Here is an 18,362-nt window from a genome sequence, read left to right on the forward strand (position 1 = left end):
GTACGTCATACGCAATCACGTCGTTATTGTGGGCTCCTGGATTTAAAAGTGGAGTCGCAACGTTTTCTGTGAGTAGCTTTATTAGCCACCTAGCAGAAACGTTCATACCTCCCCGTATAAAGTATTATATGTTTTTTTAAGAGACTGCGTATAATTTGTGATGAAAAACAGGCATAATTAAGTATTTTAAATGCGATAAACGTATTTTCCTGCCAACCTAAAGAGAGTTGTTCTGAACGCAGAGAGAACAAGTCTCCGTCAAACTGCTGCTAACAGACATTAGCTCAGTTGAACATCGATGATTTAAACACCTCAATCTTATCGTGTGTTTGTGGCGCTATTTTCAGAATACCTTTGAGCAGGTGCTCACATTTACAGTAGATCAATACAGTACTGGGCACATAACAGGCTGCACAGTCCGGCTTCTTTTTTTTTTTTTTTTTTTTACCTGTGTAGCAGCTGATAAACCTCACAACAACAATAACAACAACAACAACAAAACATGCAAATGTTCAGGCCTGCTGTAATTTAATCTCCCTCAAAGTGTCAAGAGATCTTAACTCCGCCGGTACCTCCCCGACCAGCCACAAAACACGTCTAAAGTTACTGTCTCCATCCCACCGTGCCTTTTGATGTAACGTCGCAGTCGGGACCACGCAGCGTTATCTCCCATCTTTCATGACGCTTTTGCAAGAATTAGTTGAGTAACGCTGCTGATCTTAGATGCATAACTTTGTAGTTGAACTCGGGACATGAACTGGGACAGTCAGCTGAGCTCCATCCTGTCGGTAGCAGATGGCAGCGTTGCAAAGATGAGGGTGAGTAATTTCAAACGTCCTTACTCTTAATTTATTTATGAGCCCACGAGGTATTAGAGCACACACTTCTGATCTGAAAGTGTTTGCTCATGCTGCACATTAAAGCACTTTAATATTACGTCAGTGTTTTGTCGAGGGTATACAACACGGAGAGGTTTCACTGTAGTCTTGTGGCTCAGATGTAAATTGTCGTTATTAGAGCCATCCGTAGATGGCAGTAATGGTCTATGAAAGTTGTGACTCAGTGATTTGAATTAAAGTAGTGCAGGGATACTGAGACTTTGGAAATACCCTTTGAATTTTAAATATTCTTTGTTTGTGTCAGCAGGAGAGATTGACCTCACCTGGGAAATTTTCCAAAGGAGAAGGTGGGTGAGCTATTTTGAATTTCTGAATACGTAATATATAAACACCACCCACAGTTAAACTGTCACCACCTCGGATATTGCACACAGACAAACAGAAACTGTAGGAAGCTGGACCAACTGTTACGCTAATACACACACACACACACACACACATCTCTTTTATTTTTTTCCCTATTATTCCTACTTTATTTTTCGGTTATTTCTAATGTGTGTATTAATAGTTATTTCTTTCTTTGATTTTAACGACATCCGCTTCTGCTTCTGCGTCAAACTGAATTTCCCCTACACCTGATTAGGAACGGTACATTTGATCTTGTATTAAAAGGGGAAATGGCCACTCCACTATGTTCAATCAACTTCCTCTCTTTCACACTTCACAAAACAATACACATCTCACTTGTGGTTTGAATTTATTTGATGTCATGTAACCGTTTCCTGGACGACCCTTGTCATATGCCTGCTCCTCTCCATATTTATTTCCAGCGAGGGAGAGAGCTTGTGATTCAGACTCAGACCCTCCTGCTCTTCCCCCTCGAGCACCTCTCTTCCGGCAGCCTTCCCCATCTCTCGGTCCAAGTGTGCAGTGGGCAGATCTAGCTGCTGTCCAGTCTCAGCTCCAGATACAGAGCCAGGTGTGTGTGTGTGTTTAAGTGTAAGAGCTTATTACCTCTGTATTTATGTCATTTAGGCCCTTTCCACACTAATATGGATATTTAGCAAAATAAAACGTTTTTTAAATTTTTTTTTTAAACTCCTTCTGAAGTGTAGATTTTTTTTCAACTTTGGTTCATGTGTATCTATGTGTACACATTTCTCAGAATCCTTTTTTTAGTATTTTGTATTGTTTTTGTGTATTTTATATATTTTATAAAACGAAGGTCATGTGAACAGTATCTTTAAAGAGAGGGAGAAAAAAAAATCAATTTTGAAAAATATCTTTATCAGTGTGAACAGGGTTTTAATACGCTGTTAAATTTCAGCAGTAACGAACCTAAAGTAACAAACTTCCTTTCACATTGTCTTAAGGCGATTGAGTCCCTCACTCAGAAACTCCATGGCGTGGAAAGACAGAGACAATCTCAGCAATGTCACATTCAGACACTGCAAGGTAACGTACCACTGCACCGTGAACTACTTACCTCAGTTTGCATTGGGTTATGTCCTCTCAGAAACACAGCTGACTCCAGTTATTGTCAACGAGAAGAAACAATCTCTTATCATATTTAACACTGTTTCACAAATGAAAATAAACGGTGCCCAGAGTATAGAATAAAAAGAACACTTTTTAATTTTTATTTTTTTTTTTACATACAATATGCATGTTCTTTTTTTCATTACAGCAGGTACATCTGAGTGCGTTGGGCATCAAATCCAATTTCACATGTCTTTTTCTCAACTTTAGCTGTTCAAAAACAAAATCAGAGTTTTAACTCACTTTCACGCCTCACTTGGTTTGATCCAGCTCCACTGCATACTACCATCTTCACTTAGCTCGCCCCATGAAAGATGTTAGAAAATGGAAACAGTAACAGAATACTTGGGGCAACAGGAAGCAAGTGGATTTACAGGAAAACGTGGTCTCAATTTTGTGAACCGTCAGCACTTATAGCACAAACTTCAAAAGATGAGTTTGGCCAGGCTTCATTTATTATTTTACAGTGTTGTTTATTTACATCTATTATTCTTATATTCCTTTCTTAATCCAGTGCGGATTGGGTTGTGCATCATTTGTGCATCACTTGGAAATGAATCAATGTAACTTTAAATGTGTTTGATGTATAGAAATGCTGCCTCACCACTGTCCTAAGTTGCTGTGTCTTCTCTACTCTCTCTCTCCACCCCTCGACTGTCTGAAAAGGCTAAATGCACTCAACAAGAGAGGATTCATTCATAATTAAGGATATTAATAAATGATTTGGATTAGTCCGCAGGCCTGCCGACATAGAGAAAATAGCTTGCTCATAGTAATTTGTGTTCTTCTCCAGAGGAGGTTCATAGGCTGCGTGAGGAGCTGGGGGACAGGGAAAGAGAAAGGGAGGAGTCGAGGAGGGGACAAAGTCCAGGAGCAGAGAGACGGATGGAGCAGTGGAAGAGAGAGGTGGGACGTGAGCTGAGCAGTCTGCGGGGACACATCACCCGAGCGGCGTCGCTAGGCAACCTGGAGGACAGGTGCATTCAGGCTGGAGTTGGTGAAACTGCAGAGTAAACTGATGTTGGGTCCATGAAAATGTTTACACCTCACAGAGAAGTCATACAGAGTTTGCTACTGCAAAGTTGTGTGGTCATTATTTTTTGGAAGAGATAAGAAGACAGCGTCATCACAACTGTTCTGTCTTTTCTCTCAGTTTCAGCTCAAAGCTCCGCCGAGAGGAGCTGGAACACCTGCGGAGAGAGTTGGACCAACTGAAAGCACGGCTAAGTGAGTCACATACACACATACATCATGCCCTTGTACTGGTTCAGCGGGACTGCACATGTCCTGCGCGCTGCTATCCTGTAAAGAAAAAAAGGCAAGCACAATCTTGTTTCCCAACGTCTGCTTTTTCTGTTCCTCTTGGCAGGGAGGCAGGAGGAGGACATGTTCCTCCAGCAGGCCGAGACCAGGGAGACCCAGAGACAGTACGAACGCAGCTGCAAGGTACACACAGACACGCTGTATCACACAGGTTGTGTTTGCTCGTGGATTTGTGGTTTGTATTCTTTCAGATCCTTTCCTTTGTGTTCTTTGTTCAGACGCTGGAGGAGCTAACAGACAGCTACAGAACTCACAGCACGGACCTGACAAAGACTCTCTCTCAGTATTCTCACACACAGCAAGAGGTGCGCCAGATCAGGTATATGTGAGCACGTGCGTGGATGTGTGTTTCCCAACACATGTTTATGTTTATGTTTACGAGTTTATGTCTCGTCTTACAGTGCATAAGTTGCATTTTATCTATTACAACAGAACAACTGTATCAGAACTGAAGGATGAAGTCAGGAGTCTCATTCTCCGAGAACGTCAACCAACACCTTTGCTGTCAGCTCACACATCAGGTAAGTGTCTCTCTTTCTTCGGCTCTGTCATACTCACATGCGTTGCATGATAAACCTACAACATTGTTTTCCTTTTCTAATATAGCGGTCTCACCACTAGCACTCCCTCAGAGCCACAGCAGAGGAGTCAGAGGTCAAGAGCCCGACTCTGACTCGGAAGACTTCAGCCCGACCCCGAGCCTGGCCGAGGTCAGCTCAGATGATCTGTCATGGCTGGAGGACAAAAACCCTGGTAGGAATTCATCCCGTCTTACTGAACAATGCACCCAAACACGGTTGCCTCGTACACCTGCAGGTACCGCGTGCTGACTCACCAATACCGCAGGTTGTCATTATATCATTTTCACAAGCCTTCTGTCCAACTACATGTTCGCCAGCACAAACATGTTCTGACAATTGGATCACACGCTCCAACCAACAGAAAACGTCACGCAGGGCACCAGATGGATGCGATCTGATGGCGGTTAGAGCAAGATGGGACTTGTAGTTCCCCTTCCCACCCCTCCCCCACACATCTGGCTCAACCTTCTCGCTGACTCATCTCAGTAGGTCTGACTCAATGATGGAGAGCACTTCACTGTGTTGCCATTTCAGCATACAGTCAATTAATTGAATAGATTGACATTTTGGGGAAATATGCGCATTTGTTTCCTAGGTAGACAAGATAAATATCGCTCCTGCTTCAAGTCTCATTATTGATCTTTTTATCTAACTCTTGACAAAAAAAAGGGAAAAAAGTTGATTCTGAAAATGTCAAATTATTTCTTTAAATATATCACAAGAGGACGTTCCATGATTACGGCAGAGGAGAGGTGTAAAAAGAGACAAGATTAATAAAGAAATAGCGATAAATGAGAGCTAAGCTGAAACAATCTGTCGATATACAGCATCACTGTGAGCAGGTTTGTAGTCCTGCTGTGTTCCTCCATCTGCAGATGAAGCACTAAAGCTCTCATTTCCTCCCCAACAGTCTCTGCAAAGCCAGTCACTTCTTGGGAAATGTGGTGCTCTGTGTGTCTCGGTGAGCTCATGCACGGTTCACCCCTGAGACTTACTGTAACAGAAGGTTGATGTTTCCGGAAGAGATAAAAATCTCTCCTCTAAATGTTTCCCATAATGATTTGGACCCACGAAGGCCAAGATAATTTGACGATTGTATCCACACACACACACACACACATGCACACGCACACATGCACACGCACTCCTACTGGCACACAATTGTAATGGGAAAACATTTGAGTGTCTTCCAGCCTAATCCCACATGGTAGCACAGCAAAGAGGCACTCCGTCAGTCACAAATTCACTGCTCCTTCTCTGCTCTTAATGTCTGCCAGCTCCTAAGCAGAAGCCACAAGTGCGTCTCAGCGTTCAGTCCAGACGGAGTGACTTTGCTGGTCCTGGATCGGATCTGGAGGAGGAGGAGGATGATGATGACAATGATGAAGACGATCTCCTTGATGACGATGTCAACCCAGATTTAGGATCTGACCTAAGTCTTAATGACCTCTGACCTTTTTATAAAGTGAAGTTCTCGGCGAAGGTGAGGATTTGGGAAGCATTCAGCAACAAAGAGACATGTTTTATCTCCTTCCAACTCTTAATGCACTACACTTTTAAATGGATGTGATTTTAGCGGAACAGTTTAGACTTACAGCTCCATTGTGAACAACACAGCTTTAAAAATAGAAGTAGTTGAGATAACACAAACAGCCATATGGCTTATTTCCTTTGTGGTCCCACGAGAAGAGAAAAGAAAACAAAGGATAGCAAACAGCGTGCTTGGCATAGCAACTGAGGAACATGCATATAACAAGTAATTAAATCATCCCACTTAATGTTATTACTGGATATGCTCTGTTGTCATATCCAAGCAAAGTTCATACCTTATGGGAAACGTTATGTTAATGTGGGGGAATCTTACAAGCTATTTTTAAACAGTGTTCTTTTTTTTTTTTTAGAATACCAGAAGTGTTGACTCATTACAGATCACACACTGTCAGACTATTTTCAATGTTTGTTTAATTACTGGTATAAACATTGTTTAAACTGTCAGACTCACCCGACCTCCTGCTAATACACTGCACTCAAACAAATCACCGAAAGATTTAGCAAATGCTAATGCATTCACGGCTGCTCACTGTAAATACTATTCATCAAAGTGTTGTTTTCCCCTCAGTCAAGTTAGTGATATCTGCTACAGTTTAGGACTGTAGATTCCCCTTTAATTGTCTTTAAATAATGGCTGTAACTGTCTCCACATGTACGGGCTGATAGGACACTGATAGGAGTCAGGCAGCTTTTTAAAGATATCTTTGTAAGAGCTTCTCATTTAAAGAGCAACTTGTTTCATGATGGTTGGGCTTTGTGCCAATAAAGAAGCCTTTTTTGTAAGGTGCATTATTTTCTCCCAAAGAATATAATATTTAATCTTCACCACACCCTCTGCTTGCGTGTTGCACAATACTGGCTGAAAATGATGGGTTCTTCATGAATTAAGGATACAAGCACTGCAATTGGTCCACTAAACCATGAGGTTAGGTTTTCGGAAAAACAAGTTTAAAAGTAGTTGCATTTAGGTTTGATATGATTACAGGTTGTTGGGCTTAGGTAAAGGTTTGATTTGATTCAGGCAGACAGTGGGATCCAGAATGAGACAAAATTCATCACAGGCCCGTGCTTTGCTTAAATTGCCTCAAGTTGGTGATTTTTTTTTTTTTTTAAATCATTCAGTGTGTTTGACAACAGATGAAACCTCATGAAACTTTAACAAGCTTTGATCACTTTATGTGCAGTATTTTGTCCGGTGTAAAGATCCACAGTAACTTTTAGCTTTACAGTTCTGGCGATCATGACTGGCTCTGTCGGGAAGTTACTGCACATCTTTGGTGTGGCAGAGTAATGGATATTTAATGTGTTTTGATCATGCCATAATGCACTCTTCAGTCCAGAAGGAATTCGATGAGGGATGGAGTTTTGGATCCTGGTAATGCAGCTAAAGTAAAGGTAAAGAGGAATCAAAAACCATTAACATTATCAAGGCGCCAATGCCCTTCCACCTCCACTGCGATCTCTATACACACAGCTCAGTTAAGACAGGCAAGGGTCCCTTTATGCCGTCATGTCTGACATGAATCACACTGTGCCAGGCTGGGTGTCAAGCTGTTAAATATTTCAGCTTCCAGACACCCCCCCCATCAAGGATCCCAGACCACCGTGCCGAGCCACGGGGAGCTGACAGGCAGGTTAGGTGTTCAGTCGGGCCTCATCTATGATATTTCCCCAATCCTCTCCTAACACACTTCTCCTGTACAGCTGTTAATACTGTGGTTGAAGAGACATTTAATGAAGAAAAGGCTCATCTATTTGCCATTGTAGCCACATAAAGGCTGATGAATCAGACCTTTTTACTGCCGTTTTTTTAGTGTTTGCCAAGTATTGTGCGGTGGTGCTGCAGTAAAGCAGTGCACTGAGTCATTCATTGAAGATCTGTAAAAGAAACGTTTTGTGTTTTGTCTCCAACAATAAAAGTCTGTGAGATTTTCTGTTGCAGCTTGTGCAGGTCAGCGTTGTGTAGTGATAGCGGTTTTGTTGCTGCTGACGTCAAAAGTTATTTACAGCTGAGGTCGAACAGGAGGAAATGCAGAGGGTGGTTTCAAAATATCTTTAATCATAAACAGTCCTTAATCCACATGTGGCAGCAAAGCCTCGGTATGCATTCAGCATTCTTATAACATTTAAAGAAGTGGACAATATCTTTCAACACGGTATCAAAATAATGAACAAATGATTTTCTGTGGCTTTCGCAACCACGGGATCTCAACCCTCTTCAACATCTAGTGACAAGTGAGACAGCAACCGTCACCATCATCAAGACACCTAAAACGGAAGTAGCTTTTGGAGAAATATTATCCCAAACACACTGTATGTAGAATTTATGCCAAAGAGTATTAAATCTGATCTGGTGACTCATCATGTTAATGAATGACTCTTGTGTTTAGTTTTTCTTTCATCTGTCGTTGATTGTTGCACAAAAGTTCAACACAGTTTTAGCTCGAATTCAAAGGCATGATTTGTATCAGTATCAGTACCTCAGCTCTATTCTCCATGTGCTTCGCATCGTTGTTGCCGATTCTGTTGCGTCAAACTCATCGTCATAGATGTTCTCAGGGTAGTCCTTGTAACATTTTAATGTTGGTGTCTGGTGTGTGCTAAAGCAGCAATTATAAGATAAAGAGTTCCCTAAGGACTTGTTTGCATGATGCAATCATCAGTAGTATTTACAAAGCACAGAACAATGCTAAAATTGTGTGGAAAGCCAACTGGCTAACTTCGGTCTGTAGCTGTCATTGCATGAAGGAGTGCCTCATGGTGAACACGCTCAAGGCTAATCTTCAAACACGGGCAAGTCAGAGCAGCTACCTGTTCTTGAGTGTGCGTTTAAATGGGAATCACACAAAGTACTGGGAATGACTGGTCATTCTGGAAGTTAGACGGTCTGGAATATAAATATAGGACCACAAGAAGAGCTGTTCCTACACTGTGTAAGGCACTCTCTCCTGGATTTAAGACCTCAGGAAAGAAACACAAAAACACTGCACATCAAAATCAGGCCTAAAGGCATCAGGACCTATAACACAGAAAACAACTTTAAATATTCTCTGCCTCACCTCCAAAACATCACACATGCCCCCTCAACAGACTCACACACATGCACACTGTCACATCAACAAGCACACACACACACAGACACACACACACACACACACACTGCTATGTTGCTTAAGTACGCACACAAAACTGAATTCTTCTTGTACACAAAAATGTTTTCCCATTTTTTTCTACACTTCTGAAAAAGTAAAGTGCAACCTTGTTAACACTGTAATCAGGCTGTTTGTTTTGTTTATTTCTTTTCTCTGGCTGCTCAATTGGACTGCCGACCTTTATTTCTGCCAGACTTGAACTGCCCCCGGGTTAGTGTCTAGCAGGACTGGCTTAAACTGTGTGAACCATCACCGTGATGAATACAAGTGATGATGTTGCCTCCTGCTTCACACCTACCCTTTACAGCTCTCAGGAAATCAAAATATATTATACAACCCCAAAAGACGAGCCAAACAATATGAAGTGTTCAGAGCCGAACGGACGCGTGGGCCAAATTTCTAATTACAGACATTAAAATAGACTTTTTTTTTTTTCCAAAGGGAGCCATGTTGTCTTCATTGTCCATTGCAGGTTCAATCAGGTCCTTCTCTACATGTCGGTAATCTGGACAAATTAAAGCAATCCAGATGTGTCCTCCCACCCACCCGGGGTTCTTTTGGTTTGGTGCAAATTAAGGAAGAGGACCAGGTTGGACAACCGCGGTCGGCTGAGTCTGGATTGGATGAGGGTATTTGGGCGCCAAAAGTTCTATTGTGCCTCCATCAGTAGCTGTACATGGACAAAGGGGTGTCCTCCATCATATCATCCTGCACAGGGAAAATAGAGTTAAATATAACTTTTTACACCTATAGAACACAGTCTTACAGTCATGAGTGCTCCATCCTCAGACAATTCAATTTGTGATAAGTGCATTTATAAAGGCCGTTAATAATTCATGTTATTCCTGGTTAGTAAAAGTAACTTGACAAGAAGTAATGTAGAAAATATCTTTGTGGCAAATATGAAGCTGGAAATTTGTCGTAAATCTTCGAAATTCTTTTGGTCCCTTTTCACCACTCGTAGTTTTCCTAATCAGACACAAGTCTTCGTAGTCTGATGCAATGTAGATTTATTGAAAATCTATGGTTTCAATAAACCAAGTGTTCTCATGAGAGCAACTGAAGTGGAACTTTCAAGCACTGCCTTATACCTGTTCAGGTTTTATTGTTCCAGTATGGGCTTTCCCAGGAAGGCACATGTCATCCAGGAGTCCTATTCACTTATATAAAAAAAATACATGCTTCTCCCCAACAGCTGCTGCTGCCTTTGCTGACAGTTTGAGAGACTAATTAATTAGTGCTGTGTGCACTGTGGTCATCAAAGCAGGTTTTCTCTCTGTCTAAAGTGTTTGTGCTAAGCTAACCACGAGAGCTATCAATCATGTACGCCGAGGCAAGAAAGCAAACAGGCAAACTATTGCTTTGAATATTCAGTTATAAATGTTAATAGGTCTTTAATAAGTGGTTATTTAATAACCCATTAGGTCTACAGTTGTAAGTTGTTATTAAATGCATTTTGTTCAAATTGCAGTGCAGCTGTTTTCCAGATATTCAGGGCCAAAAAAGTAGATTAATTCTAACCTAGCACCCCAAAAGCTGCTCTTGTTCATGACTAGCAGATAAATGTGATACACAGTAACCGATTATCCACACATAATATCTTAACCGTCAGCAAAGACACAAGTTTATTTCATAAACTCTATAACAAAGGGAGCTTTATTAGGAAGTGAAACTGATAGGTAAATCTGCAGTCAGGCCAAATTTGTCTCGGTGTATGACTCATCTGCGCCTAACATCATCTGACAGATTGAATATTTTCTGAGACAGCTCTAAGAGTGTGGCCTGGTTGTCATATGGGTGTGCTCACCATGGGCAGGTCCTGCAGCCGACGGAACTCCGGTCTGTTGTCTCTTCGGCGCAGTTTGAGGAAGAGGAGCAGGGTGATGATGACAGCAGTGATGATGAAGGCTGACACCAGGCCAGCCAGGAGGGGGTCTAACGCGGGAGAGTCGTGGGCCATTGTCGCTGGAATAGAAACACAGGAGACACATCAGCGGGGGCCCGTTGTTCTATTAACACGCTGTCAACAAACAAGCTGACAACGCAGCATTGAGGATTGATTCTACTTTGACTTAACATGGTGCCAGGAGCAAGTAGAGCTTCTTCAGTGGTTGTTTAAAGTTGTTACTGGAACCGAATATAGATACTATCAGCATGTGGAGTGTTCATCATGTGGCTCAGGATAGAAATGTCAAACATGATGGTGATGTTAAACGGGCCTGCACAGTACTTGAGGTCAATGTGGACCAGTCAATATATTTGTCAGGCATCATTTTAGGATGTTTAGAGATAAATTTAGAGATAAATACAGTGTGTCACTTTTCTGTAAGGGTACTGTTTAATCTCTGAGAATATCTTGACCTTTTGACGTTAACGTCTCTGTCTGTATATTTCTGTACAGTTTGGATTCGTATCTGTCCTCGGCAGAGTATTTCTGTATATGGATGTTGCTATGCAAGACTGTTTTGTAAACTTAGCTTTTTTTTTTTTTCTTTTTTTTTTATATATCCCCTGGTCGAAAGTAACAACAACCACAGAGCAGTGAATGCTCCCTGTTCTTCTGGCTAATGGAAAAAGGCGAGGTGCCAAGTGCCTAATAAAACCACAGTGAGACAAGCAGAGAGATTTTTATATTTTAACTTTAGTCGAGCAAGCTGGTCAACTGAGAGAAAGTTTATCAGTGTTTCCTTCTTTGTTAGCCTGGCAAAAGTCCTCTGAATGGGGAAAAATAAACCTTATCTGTACTCTGTGGGAACAGAAAGAGAAGCTGCAGATATATATATATCATTGCGCAGAGAGACAGACAAAACAAGAAAAACAGAGGAGTCCCATGACTGCCTCTGTCCTTTTCTCAAACAAACCCATGATTGTGGTATGCTTGGTGGTGACAGTGCTTGTAGAAGATGTAAATGGGGGAGGCGTGGTGTGTGTTTGTGTCTGTGTGTGTTGAAGCAAGGACTGGCTTGTGCTGGAAAACAAAGAACAGCATCGCCTTTGTTATGAAGCCAAGTGACTTCTGGCTCTGTCTATATCCAGGGAGTGAATGGTCCACAACAAATTCATACACCAGCACAGAAGGTGTTTGTGCACTTACTGTCACCCTCCACGGTTAGCTGGGACGGGCGGTTGGCGTGGGTTTTGTTCTGGGCGGAGGGGCTGCTCGGCGGGTCGGTGGTGGACTTCGGGTGGGCATCGGTGGAGGCCTCAGGGTGTCTGTTGGACTGTGGCGGGTTTGTCGATGGTGGAGACTTGGTGGGCTCGTGTGAGGAGCTGGATGTTGGAGTGGACTGGGTGCTGGTAGCAGAGGTGTCAGGTTCGGCCTTTGGATCAGGTGTTGCAGCAGAAGTTGGGAGGTGTGTTTTGGTTTGAGTGGGTGGGTTTGAAGGTGTAGTGGAGCCAGAGGGAGGAGGTGCAGGATGGTGTGATGTGTGGCTGTGATTTGATGAGGCTGGTGTGGTGGTTTGCATGTCTACAGAGGAAGTGTGAGCTGAGAGTGTGGTGCTGGTGGCAGCGGGGGTGGAGAGGATGTGAGAAATGGGGGAGTGGTTCTCAGATGGAAGAACTGGAGGCTGCGATGGCGGCTGGTTTGTTGTGCTTTCATTCTTTTCTGGGACGGCAGTGGTTGATTGAGAGATGTTGTCAGTAGCTGCAGAAAAAGAAAGTTGTCATCATCAAAATATTGCAGTTCTACGGAACTTCCATCCTGGAAGCAATTAAAGGGCCACTTCCCCATAATTTACAAATAAACCTATTTCCGTACACTGTTATATCTATCACGTTTGGCTTTATTTCCCATGTTTTGCAATATTTGTCTCTTGAGATTTCTGCCTCTACCTAGAATACAACGGAGGAGTTTGCCACAGCACTTAAAAATCACATAATCTAAAAATGTATTTATGCATGCATTTTCACTGTGAACGTAATCACTGATAATTGTTAAACTTTTCGTGAAGCGCCATCATTACATCAAAATTCGATTTTGTTAAAGAACTTTGGTTCATGACCACATACCTTCGGAACTATTGCAATTCCCATCAGCCTATGGTGTACTTTTTTAATGATAATATGCAAATGTTAGCCTGCTGACACTCTAAAACAAAGATGGTGAACATGGTGAATATTACGCATCAGCATTAGCATTTTAGCACTTTTTTTTCATTAAGAGTATGAGCATGTTAAGTAAAGCTTCCCAAACTGTGTCAGGGATATTCCATTGATCAGGCATTGCTCTTTTTCTCACAATGTCCATCACATACTGCCGGCTGTAGGCTCTCAGCATTAATTAATTGCACATTTTCCAACGCTATGAGCCGCACAAATACAACAAAAAAATCCCTCTACCTCCACTGTATTCGGGTGGAGACAACAGACTAAAAGTCATTCAGCACTGAACCTGGACAAATCTAACCACCTCGGCCTGCCTAAATGTTTCCGATACTGACTCCTGCAAACAGCTGTCAAGCCTCAAAAATAAACTTGATAAAAGTATCAAAAAAGGTGCTTTGCCTGAGAATATGTTGAACATATGTGTAAATCAGCCCTGGTGTGTGTGACAGAGACAGTGAGAGGGAGAGAGTCTGTGTGTGTGTGTGTGTGTGTGTGTGTGTGTGTGTGTGTGTGTGTGTGTGTGTGTCATTGGGGGAGTATTTCACTTCTACCTTTCTCACCCTCATGTGAGAAATCACACAGTATTTAATCACTTATCTCCTCTCCTCAACACCATCTGAATCACTTAGCTAACTTCTCTCCAGGCATATTTTGCTGTTGCTCTCACAGCAGATTGCACCGTATTTAATTCAGGCAGTCCTTGCTTCTTCATTTGCTTTTACTTCTACAGTATCTTAAACCATCTCTGACATGTACCTATCTTTCGTTCCTTTGATTTACTCTACTTGTTTAACATCTAGACTCAGCTCTCCGTCCCTGCCTGTACTGTGTTTATGGTATGGCTGTCGGCACTTTAGCCCCGTCACTAACACTGTGGCCCACTTCTGGATGTGGAAAACAGTGATAAGGACTTTGTTAAATATAGCTCCTAAACTCTGAGCCACTTGCTGTTGGGCTTCCTACTAAATTCTTCTGAAGTGCCTACCTCTGAAGTGCGCACCTCAAACAGACAGAAACAATAATCACCACATCATATCGACACACCACAAGGACAGCTAGTTCCTGCACCCTTAGTCTGCCATGATGTTTTCACATTGAACACGGGAGTGGGAACATGCAGTTCCATAGTTACCATTATCTTGTCTTGCTTTGGATGCCACGGAGACGGGTCCCTTCTCTGTCGTTATGTTGTTGCTCAAACTGCTGGTGCCACTGGATGTTGGGTTTGTGTCAGAAGTGTTCTGTGCATAGTCTGCAACTGGAGCCACAAGAGCTGCGTCAGCACTTTCTGAATTGGGAGAAGCAGCAATGTAGTCCTCATCTGATGAGGTAAGGACAAAGTGGAATTTTATTTCAGTCTTCAGAGTCATTAACAACTTATTTGCTTGTTATTCCAAGCAAACATGGGGCAACGGGTACCGTACATGCTGCAAAACCAACTGAATATCTCAGTAAACACAGACTGATGTTTATACAAACATAATTATTAAAACTGAAAAATGTGTACACATACATGACTGTGCAAACATTTTAGGCACTAAAAGTAAAGTGAGTAATGTGAAGAATTCTTTTTGGGAATAATTAACGCCATTATTATTATTCATATATTTTTTAATTAAAACAGCAGTAGCTCTCCTCGGTACATTTGCACACAGTATTTGATGCTTGGCAGGTAGGTGGCTCAGCATTTTGGAGGACTCGCCATAGTTCTTGCTTGGATTTTTCTACCTCAAGATGTGTTTTGTCTTTATAATCCCACGCTGAGTCCATACCATCTGCTACAGGACTCCTTGTTCTTGTTGCTACAGTTCCATATGACTATGTGTTTTGGGTCAAACCAATCAGATGCCTCTTTGATGGTATTGTTTAATGAATAAAAAAAAACAGACATCTGAAGTGTCTACAACGTTTGCACAGCGCTGTATATATTATTTGTTTTAGTAAGAATGATCTGTCTATGAATGACTTTTTCCGGCCAAGTAACCCGGCGCTTTAAGAGAGTTGCGTGTACAACCACAGTCTTGTATCAATCAACCAAAGTGTGATGTTTCCTTTTAGGATGGACAAAAGGACTTTGGAGGCCTGATGTGTCAAGCTATCAGGTGTTTCACAAAACAGATGAATAAATGATGCATATATACCCTCCCCTTCTGATGTTGTATTTTATTCATGAAGTTGTGTCAATTCAGATTTACCATGTGTCTTTGTTTGGGTCTGACCCCTAGTTTGGAAACCACTGAGTGTACCACACAACTTTAAGAGATAAAATGGGTAAGGATCAACTTCTATTTGTACTTGGCACGGCTTCTACTGCAGCCCATTTGAGACGTGCTGGAAGTAATTTTTGGTCTTTGAAGTAATATATTTTTAATGAAGACCTTCAGTCTCGCTTTAGTTTCTCTTCCTTCTCTGTCTTGATGTCTTTAGCACTATTGTTTCTACCTGCTTCCCTTTGATAAAGACCAGGGCACTAATGTAATGTAAAGTCATTACCGTTCAGTAACACACTGCCCTGATGCCTTTCATTACTTCCATAATCACTCACACAGCTCATCAGCACACACTGAGAGAGAAAGCGAGGCCCAGAGCCCAGAGACACAGACAGACAGACACAGAGAGAGAGAGATAGAGAGACCTGTTTGAACTCGAAAGCATACCAAAACAGATTCGCTCATAAATAGACAGAGGTGCTTGGCTGTATAATGCTGGCCTTGTTCCCTCACTTTAGCTCCATTAGAGCTGCTTGGGTCAAATGCTGGAGTAGTAGGCTATGTCTGTTTTTGTATAAATGTGTGTGTGTGTGTGTGTGTGTGTGTGTGTGTGTGTGTGTGTGTGTGTGCGTGCGTGCGTGCGTGCGCGCGCAGAGTAGTTTCATAAAGAGGGTCACTGTTTCCACTATGGCATGCTCCTCTCTCCAGATATTACAGGGTCTCACTCATGATCTTTCAGGCCAGCGCAGCATGTACCTGGGGAAATAGCTTCAGCTCACTTCTTGACCCTGCCAGTGAGACGAACAGCCAACCGATTCTCTGCGAGCAGATGTCTGCTGCTTCAGCACTCAGAGCTGGAAGTGCCTATCAGTGATACAGTCTGTCTGTAACCCATCTAACTGCTCCAGTAAAGTCGCACGAGCACTGTTTTCACAGCATGTGATTCTGCTGGGATCTGAGTCAATACCACAGATCATTTCAAAGCCATTTCCCTATTAAATGACACTGAAAAAGCTGAAGACTGAAACAGCTCTGTGCAGTACACAGGCAGCATGTCCGAGGCTCTCATTTCTTCTTCCTATTACTGTACTCGACATGAGAGCTTGACATAACGGTATGTGGTTAGTTCATTATTTATCATGGCATTACATTTGCAGTGATGATACGTGGTCAGAAAAGAATGACACAGTATAGATAAACTAGGGAACTAGTTTATGACATAGGTAAGTATTATATCAGTTATTAGTATATTAGTATATTAGTATATTTCTTTACGTAGAGCTTTGTATTTTATTTTTATAGTTAGTTTATGTCAAGACTTTAGTTAGTTTTGGTGGGTTACTCTGAATGGGCAGTTATTTAAAACATATAATTAAATGAAGGAGGTCAGATGAGTCAGAAGTGGGACCAAAAAAAGGCCTTTTTTTTGTCATGCACTTTGTTCTTTGCGAATAAAGCTCAGAGGGATTTTTATGGAGAATGTTAATAAACTCTCCTTCCTTCCTACAAAACACTGTACGACGTCTGGTAAAACCTGCTACCTCTGAGTCCCCTCATAAAGTCTGCATACTGTACTGCAGAGGAAAGCCAATTAGCATGAAGCCAGTAAAATGACAGTGTGCTGCTGCACACAATTAGAGGTGTCATTTATCATAATGTACTTCCCTGCTCATTTACAGCCAATAAATGTTCTGCAGTGGAGCCGTGCTGTTTTCTATTCATTCCACTTTCAGCTAGAGGAGCTGATGGGACAGATCAGCTCGATGAAATCTTTTCAAAATGTCAATAGTCTAATTTTATTTTTATGTGAGAGCTGCTGATGGAGAAAAAAAGAAAAGGTAGGAGGAGGGGAGAAAGCTAAGAACAGGCAGGAGAGGAAGCAGAAGGTGGGTTAGGAGTGAAATACAGGATGTGTGAGAGGTATGTAAATGTACTGCAAGGAAGAGGAAGAAAGTGGAGAGTAGAGGGAGGAAGTGAAGTTCAAGATTAAGTGTGCGGTTGTTTCAACAAAAAGCAGAGGGTTGAATGTAGAGAGGAAAATGAAATGAAGCGTATGAAGGGGAAACATGGGTTTCCTAGAGGTATCCACATCTGATATCAAGTAGGGTTGAAATAAAACACACAACACAAGTGTCCACACTCATCATGTCTATTTATGGTGTAACAGGAGAAAAAAAAAAATCATTGGCTTCTCCCTGTAAACTCACATCAGTTCTATTAGTTCAGACATGACTGAAAAAAAAAAGTGTGCGCGCGCGCGCGTGTATGTGTGCGCGTCTGTGCGCACGTGCGCGCTCACAGAGATGGTGTTGAGTTATACAGCAAATATTGTTGAACTTTTGTAGCACAAATTGACAGTGTATTAGCTACCGCAATCAAAGTGGCAAACAGACATGCAGTAAACACAAACAAACTGCTACCTACCATGTGTAGCGGACCCCAAGTTAATGACCAGAAGCGCACAAAGGGAAATCCAGAGTTTAGTCTCCATCATCTCTGTTCTCTGACTACACAGTGAGAAAAGGACTCTTTAAAATGTCGTTTCCGCCCGTCTCGTTATGGCAGGACTTCTTCTCACAGTCCGTTTCCACAACGTTCACGGAGGAGTTTACAGATCCCAGGCTGCGGTATACAGTCCTACCCACTGAAGACAGTAAGCAGCTTTGCCAGTGTATGTATGCGTGGCTGGAGGGACGGAAGGAGGAGTGTGTGCGTCCGGGCTGCTCTCTCTCTCTCTCTCTCTCTCTCTCTCTCTCGCTCTCTCTCTCTCTTCAGAAACAGTGCCACGTGTTCCCTGTTCAAAATAGTCCGTGGATCTGACTCCCTGTGCCATATGACGCGTATTCAGTGGGAAGACTGACACCATACCCACACAGAACAGAAGGGCGCAGGCCACGCAAATGTAGCATATTACAGTGCATCAACACAAGCCACAGAAACCCCCACAGCATCTTTGAGAGTCACACAGCTGGGAAGAATGTTTACTTGACATTTTAAGCTCCACGAAGGTCACGTCAAAGGGTTACGCAAAAGAGGTCCTGTTATTTTGTTCACCTTTTA

At 42.3% G+C, this 18,362-nt stretch overlaps 2 protein-coding genes across 8 annotated transcripts; one reads left to right on the forward strand and one right to left on the reverse strand.

Annotated features, from left to right (window-relative positions):
• The first annotated feature begins 2 nt into the window (after positions 1 to 2).
• LOC138198586 (differentially expressed in FDCP 6 homolog) lies at positions 3 to 7,790 on the forward strand. 5 transcript variants are annotated; one of them, XR_011178282.1, is made up of 13 exons: positions 3 to 818; positions 1,144 to 1,186; positions 1,670 to 1,818; positions 2,213 to 2,294; positions 3,172 to 3,355; positions 3,532 to 3,605; positions 3,748 to 3,824; positions 3,920 to 4,020; positions 4,134 to 4,222; positions 4,308 to 4,454; positions 4,644 to 4,771; positions 5,193 to 5,243; positions 5,560 to 5,645. XR_011178282.1 is itself a non-coding variant. In XM_069150059.1 (11 exons), exons 1-11 carry the CDS (start codon positions 753 to 755, stop codon positions 4,688 to 4,690), a joined length of 1,059 nt encoding a protein of 352 aa, XP_069006160.1. In that variant the 5' UTR covers positions 3 to 752; the 3' UTR covers positions 4,691 to 4,903. The 5 variants fall into 5 exon arrangements, 3 of the variants coding, with proteins under 3 accessions (XP_069006160.1, XP_069006158.1, XP_069006159.1); XR_011178281.1 differs by having other exon boundaries at positions 4,644 to 4,767; XM_069150059.1 differs by lacking the exons at positions 5,193 to 5,243; positions 5,560 to 5,645 and having other exon boundaries at positions 4,644 to 4,903.
• An 82-nt stretch (positions 7,791 to 7,872) lies between these two features.
• On the reverse strand, positions 7,873 to 18,003 carry LOC138198587 (osteocalcin 2-like). 3 transcript variants are annotated; one of them, XM_069150061.1, is made up of 5 exons: positions 17,727 to 18,003; positions 14,225 to 14,350; positions 12,080 to 12,631; positions 10,793 to 10,950; positions 7,873 to 9,693 (listed from the first exon to the last, which is right to left on the reverse strand). In XM_069150061.1, exons 1-5 carry the CDS (start codon positions 17,794 to 17,796, stop codon positions 9,649 to 9,651), a joined length of 951 nt encoding a protein of 316 aa, XP_069006162.1. In that variant the 5' UTR covers positions 17,797 to 18,003; the 3' UTR covers positions 7,873 to 9,648. The 3 variants fall into 3 exon arrangements, with proteins under 3 accessions (XP_069006162.1, XP_069006161.1, XP_069006163.1); XM_069150060.1 differs by having other exon boundaries at positions 14,225 to 14,413; positions 17,727 to 18,002; XM_069150062.1 differs by lacking the exon at positions 14,225 to 14,350 and having other exon boundaries at positions 17,727 to 18,002.
• Between the last annotated feature and the right edge of the window lie 359 nt (positions 18,004 to 18,362).

This window comes from Embiotoca jacksoni, unplaced genomic scaffold, assembly GCF_022577435.1.
Source record: "Embiotoca jacksoni isolate LCO1_2020_lvr unplaced genomic scaffold, fEmbJac1.0.p SCAF_16, whole genome shotgun sequence".
In the NCBI taxonomy this organism is placed as follows: Eukaryota; Metazoa; Chordata; class Actinopteri; family Embiotocidae; genus Embiotoca; species Embiotoca jacksoni.

Coding starts and splice junctions, on each gene's coding strand:
- LOC138198586 (XM_069150057.1), top strand. CDS start 753: ATGAACTGGGACAGTCAGCTGAGCTCCATCCTGTCGGTAGCAGATGGC. Junction 1,187..1,669: donor GAAATTTTCCAAAGGAGAAG/GTGGGTGAGCTA, acceptor ATTTATTTCCAG/CGAGGGAGAGAGCTTGTGAT. Junction 1,819..2,212: donor AGCTCCAGATACAGAGCCAG/GTGTGTGTGTGT, acceptor CATTGTCTTAAG/GCGATTGAGTCCCTCACTCA.
- LOC138198587 (XM_069150060.1), bottom strand. CDS start 17,796: ATGATGGAGACTAAACTCTGGATTTCCCTTTGTGCGCTTCTGGTCATT. Junction 10,951..12,079: donor GCTAACCGTGGAGGGTGACA/GTAAGTGCACAA, acceptor TTTCTATTCCAG/CGACAATGGCCCACGACTCT. Junction 9,694..10,792: donor GGCTGCAGGACCTGCCCATG/GTGAGCACACCC, acceptor TTCCCTGTGCAG/GATGATATGATGGAGGACAC.